Source organism: Paramormyrops kingsleyae, chromosome 13 (genome assembly GCF_048594095.1).
Source record: "Paramormyrops kingsleyae isolate MSU_618 chromosome 13, PKINGS_0.4, whole genome shotgun sequence".
NCBI classification, from domain to species: Eukaryota; Metazoa; Chordata; class Actinopteri; order Osteoglossiformes; family Mormyridae; genus Paramormyrops; species Paramormyrops kingsleyae.
In genome coordinates, this window is record NC_132809.1 from 29468259 (window position 1) to 29474258 (window position 6000).

At 54.9% G+C, this 6000-nt stretch overlaps 1 protein-coding gene across 1 annotated transcript in view; it reads left to right on the forward strand.

The window, feature by feature from the left end:
* The window catches only part of zfpm1 (zinc finger protein, FOG family member 1), a 67171-nt gene extending 62526 nt beyond the window's left edge, over positions 1-4645 (forward strand). Inside the window, exons 7-9 of the mRNA XM_072698587.1 lie at positions 727-954; positions 1606-1848; positions 2108-4645. Coding sequence (XP_072554688.1) covers positions 727-954; positions 1606-1848; positions 2108-4461 — 2825 coding nt within the window. The 3' untranslated portion in view covers positions 4462-4645. The remainder of the gene's footprint in view (positions 1-726; positions 955-1605; positions 1849-2107) is intronic.
* Positions 4646-6000: the final 1355 nt, after the last annotated feature.

Sequence of the window (6000 nt, forward strand, 5' to 3'; positions counted from 1 at the left end):
CCAGATAGGCGTGATTACTACCATACCCACTCAGGGAGTGACCTGTTAGTGCTGCTGTGGAGAAGATGGATCTGTTCTGGAAGTAGAGACCTCATTCAGGCAGCCTTGGTGGCAGTAATCACAGTACAGTAAAATCTCCCACATCTGGAGTAGTGGCACACTCGAGTAACCGGCATGATTCTGAACGGCAAAAATCGAAATTCCTCAAAGTTAAAAATTCACAAAAATAATAACACTATTCTATTGCAAATTTACTGTAAACTGGCTAACAAAATAATGACAAAGAGAAGCATTGCCCCTTACACATGGCAGTTCCTGTGCTTGCCTACGGAGCGGTTCACTGCGCAATATCTTATGTTCCATCACATATCCGACTTAAAATAACAGTACAATAACAATTTGTGTTAGTGTATAAAAGGAATAAAATTTAGGAAACTGGTTACAATTCAGTGCTTTTTTTCCAAGAGTAACAATTAATTACCTGCAAAATTTTATCCATCTGCTGCATCTTGTACATTGTTTAGTTTTCACAAGATGTAATACAGGTTGACTTTAGGTGGAAAATAAGAGACCAAGAAAGACAAGCTAATATATGTGACCCTTGACCCTGCCCATGTGACTTGTGCAGCGCTTCGTGCCCTCTGCCCAGGTCCTCTGCCTGCTGTTCGTTTTTGCCATGTGATTGTGTCTCAGCACCGTCTCCTCCCCCCCGCTGCGGTGTTTCAGAGGACATCTTCCCGTGTAAGGACTGTGGGATCTGGTACCGCAGCGAGAGGAACCTGCAGGCCCACCTCATGTACTACTGTGCCAGCCGGCAGAAGCAGGCAGCCGGCTCCCCCCCCCAGGACAAGCCCAAGGACTCGTACCCCAATGAGCGCGTCTGCCCCTTCTCCCACTGCAGGAAGAGCTGCCCCAGCGCCAGCTCCCTGGAGATCCACATGCGCACGCACAGCGGTGAGGCCCTCAGCTGTCACATGACCACCGTCATTCACTGCACTGCAGCAGTACATGTCAGTTACACTAGAGGGTGCAGTGTTTTTAGATGTGGACATGGACACGGACACGTTTTCCGGAACACATCCCAAGAGCCACTGATATGTAAGGAATATCAGTAAATACCTGTAAGAATAAGACACTTGATCGATCTCATCTTCCCCCTATTTATCCTGGCCAATGGCCCTGTTTATCACCACACAAACCATGCTGTTACTCGGAGGCCCACTATTGGCTACAAGCAGTCACCAGGGATGTGGGGGGGGGGGGCGTTCAATGGGGCCCAGAATCAACATACCTGTCTAAAATTGTGATGTAGGGAAGAGCCTATCTCAGGCACTATAGGACTCCTGGCTGGGGAACACCATCGCAATCAGTGAACTGAACGAGTGCATATAAGGGGAAACCCAGAGAAACACAATTTCACATCTTTTTCAAGTCCAGAAAATCACAATAATAGTTTGCTGGTGTTTAAAGAAATACCAGATTCATACAACTCCGCTTCTCCTTCTTACCCTCTCTCTCCTCCCTCCTTTTCCTCCTCTGTCATCCTCTCTCCCTCTCTCTCTCCCTTCCTTTCTCTCTCACTCCCTCTCTCCGTCCCTCTCTCAGGTGAGCGCCCCTTTGTCTGCCTCATCTGCCTGTCGGCCTTCACCACCAAGGCCAACTGCGAGCGGCACCTCAAGGTGCACACGGACACGCTGAAGGGCATCTGCCATGGCTGCGGCTTCGTCTCCACCACTAGGGACATCCTCTACAGTCACCTGGTCACCAGTCACATGGTGTGCCAGCCAGGCTCCCGCAGTGAGGTGTACTCCCCCGGGCCGGGCCTGCCCCCACTGCAGCCAGCTGCAGGTAACAGACGGGGCCTCCGCCTGTCTCATCCTGAAGGCCAAAGTCAGAGTATATGATTTAAAAAAAAATATGTATTATCAGAATTTTTTGTTACGATGCCTTCATGTGTCACGGTTATTGTTCTGTGTACCAATAGCTGCACTAGTTTTTATGAAATGAATCTGAGATCCACTGCTTTAAAGTACTACCAGGGCCCCCAGTTGCAAGCAGGTGGCCCCTCTCCTCCCCTGACCTCCCTGACCTCCCTCTCCTCCCTCAGGCAAGAGTCCCATGGAGCCTGGCGCCCCCCCGAAGTGCCAGCTGTGTGGCTTTGTGGCCGACACCCCCTCGCTCCTCCAGCAGCATGTGCGGGGCCATCTGGAGGCAAAGGGCCCCATCGTGGCCCGGCATAGCCCCCCCTCCGCGGAACGTCCGGACCCTTCTGCCACCACGCCACGGCCCGACTCGGCCAGCCCCGGGACCAATGGGGCCTCGACTGCGGCTCGGGAAGGGAGTCCGTCTGCCCCGGCCGTGTCCCCGACCCCCGTGAAGGTTAAGGAGGAGCCTCAGTGTGACTCAACCAGCACGAGTGAGGAGGCGTCAGGCCAGGAAGGGCAGGTGAAGGACAACTCCTCACAGACATCCTCCCCCCGCAGTCCGCCGTCGGTGCATGTGAAGACGGAGCTCCCCAGCCCCACACCAGGATCCAGCCCCGTGCATGTGGGTGTGGGAGGGTCTGTCATCCCCGGCGGTGCCGTGTTCCTGCCACAGTACGTGTTCGGGCCCGAGGCCACCATCATGCCACAGGCCTCGGAGATCCTGGCCAAGATGTCAGAGATGGTGCACAGCCGGCTGAAGCAGGGCCAGGGCTCGGGCGGCGTGCCTGCCTTCTATGCTGCCGGCTCCCCCGTCCAGAAGGGGGCGACGTGTTTCGAGTGCGACATCACCTTCAACAACGTCAACAACTTCTACGTCCACAAGAGGCTCTACTGCTCCAGCCGGCACCAGCAGGGCGAGGTGGCCGGTCCCGCCCCGCAGGGGAAAGAGCGGACGGCTGTGCCGGGATGCCCCACTCCGTACGACTCCCCTCCAGGCCCGGCGGGCAGCCAGGCCCCTCCCCCCCCACACAGCGACGCGGAGTCTGAGGTGGACACCACGCTGGTGGTAGAGGTGAAGAGCGAGGAGGCAGCGCTGAAGGACCCCACGTCCTCAGAGGGGGAGAGCGGCGGCCGGAGCAGCGAGGGCAGCCAGAGCCCCGGCGGCTCAGTGGGAGACACCGACGACGACCCCAGCCGCACCTTCTGCCAGGCATGCAACATCCGCTTCAGCCGGCATGAAAACTACATCGTACACAAGCGCTTCTACTGCGCCTCACGCCATGACCCGTCCAACCAGCGCCCCCACCAGGGCAAGGCCACCTTCCTGCCGCAGCCCATCCGAACTCGCAAGCGCAAGAAGATGTACGAGATCCACATGGCCCAGACCAAGGCCCTGTCGGGTTCTGCTGCCGTCCCCGTTCCTGTGCCGGTCCCAGCCCTGGCTCCCACCTTGGCCACGAAGCAGGAGCCCGTGGCCCCGATGACCCGGGTTTTGGAACAGCCTGCCCTGCCCATAAGGCACCTCTCTGGGCCCTCCCCTAGCCCTGGGCCTGAAGGTGAGGGCCCCATTGACCTCAGCAAGAGGCCCCGTCTGCGGGAGGCCCCTCAGGTAGGGCTGCCAGCACTGCCGCTCACCGATTACCACAAGTGCACCGCCTGCAGCATCAGCTTCAACAGCATCGAGAACTACCTGGCCCACAAGACCTTCTACTGCCCGGCCACCACCTTGCAGCAGCGCTCTCTGGAGCAGCTCCACCGGCTGAAGCGCTCCGCCTCCACGTCACCGCCAACACGCCCCCCGGACGGGCCGGAGCTGTGCTCGGACCACACGGACAGCAGGGAGGTGAAGCCGGATTCGGTGGCCATGGCAGTGTCTTTCAGCACGCAGCAGCCCGGGCTCGCTCGGTCGCCCAGTTTGCCAGCGCCATCCGGTGCCAAAGCACATGCCTCCCCCGCCACCAACCTGCCCATGGTGTGCCCTTACTGCCCACCCAACGGTGCAATCATGGGCGACCTGATGGAGCATTTCAGAACGGTGCACGGCCTGGTCCTGACCCTGCAGCCAGCGCTGGGCCGCAGTTTCTCCGACGATGGGGACGCGGCCCGCCACTCTGAGGCCCAGTCTGCTCCTGTTAGCCCCACCCCCAACCTGAGCCCCAAGGACCCTCCCCTGGCCACACCCCCAAACCTGGGCCCACCCCTTCACAGGGAAAGCGTGAACGGTCGGGTGAAGAGTGAGCCCCTCTCCCCTTCCTCTCCCCTGGTCAACGGAAGCCCCCTGGGGTCTCACAAGGGTGGGATTTCCCCTCTGGGCACCGCCCCCCTGACTGTCTCACCCGTGCCTGATGCCGCACACTCACAGACCCCCCCTCATGGGCACAGCCAAGTGCTCCCCAAGACAGCGCTCGTCTCGCCCCTGCAGAACGGCAACACACGCTTTTGCCGTCTGTGCAACATCAAGTTCAGCAGTCTCTCCACTTTTATAGCACACAAGAAGTACTACTGCTCCTCCCACAGTGAGGAACATGTCAAATGAGAGGCTTTGCTCCTGCTGGCTCCGCCCATGGCCCCGCCTCTGGCCACACCCCTGGCCGCACCCCTCCATGACACGTTCGAAGCCTCATGCTCCTGCCTCCCAGACTGAACACATAACTGTCACTCTGGCTTCTCAGCTTTGAAGAGGCAGGGGGAGGTGGGCCGGTGTCAGCCGAGGGAATGGGGGGGGGGGGGATCACTCGGTGGGAAGTGGGCTGCCAACGCCTCCCTGAAGTTGCTGGTATTGTTACTGTCCAAGGGTCAACTTTGTAAACCGTGCTACAGAACGAAATCTGCCACCTGCATCCTGTGACACTTCCTCTGAGGTTCATGGTGGAACTTGCTGTGTCAGACGTCACACGGAAGCGTTTGGGTCCTGCTTCCGTCTGCTTTATTTAGCTTGGCAAGCATAGTTTGTTTTCTTGATGGTATTGTTGAAGCTAATCCCAATTAATCGATGCATTACATGCCCTTGTTTAAAACACTTCCTTTTGAAGGCCACGTGTACCGTGTTCAGTTGTGAGTTGGGGGACAGTGCCCCCTAGTGGAGCTGTGTATTTTTTAAACAGCTGACTACATTGAATTAAATGAGTTTCATTAAAAAAATACTGTATTTTTTTGTTGTTTCTACACTGGCTCTACCGTACAATGACAAGTATGTCTGTTTAACCTAAATATGACAATGAACTCTCTGCTGTTTATAGCTGGAATCACTGCGAAATGAAATTTCTTGTCAGTTTATTTAGTTATCTGAAAGAGTGGAAAAATGCAAAATATTTATATTGGAGTCCCTGCCAGCTTTCTGTGAGCGTAAGCTATATAGTGTCTTTCAAAAGAGATTATTTCTATTTTTGCGTTTTGTAATTTTAATCCTTTGAATGGATTTTCTTTTTAATCTTAGTATGTTAAAATATGTATTCAGACCAATTACCTAGAAACACAACATATCATTTTAACGGTCAGCACCTGAAGTATATGTAACCACCTGAAATGTGTGATTTCTTATCTTTAAACAGCCAATGTTTTCGTCAGTGTATGTGGGTGAGAGACGGGACAACTTCCATTTTGTTACATGCAGTCATGGTTTTTTACGGCACTCGGTCTCTGGACTGGAGAGCAGCTGATAAAATCTCCAAAAACAATCACAGGAACAGCTGGACGGGAGCCCTGCCTCGCTCGTTGACTCCCGCCCGCGTACTCTTGACCCTGTGTGACTCGCCCGTTTCCTCTCCCTCTGCCCACACCTCCGCTCTCACCACTCGAGTCAAAATGAAATTTTAATTTCAAGCAATGCCTCTAAACCGGGTCCCTGGTCCATACAGCTGGACTGACGTCGTAGGATCTGTCTCGTGACGACGTGTGTGTGTGTGTGTGTGTGTGTGCGTTTTATTCTGGCTTGTGCTGTGCTCTTATTTTGGAAATCAAAACAGAAAAGGAGAGTGAAGTTAAAGTATTAGTGTAGTGAAACAGCCCCCTTTGGTCCGAAAGACCACAGAACGCTTTTTGTTTTTCTTGTTTACATGTCTGTGGGTGTAGTGGT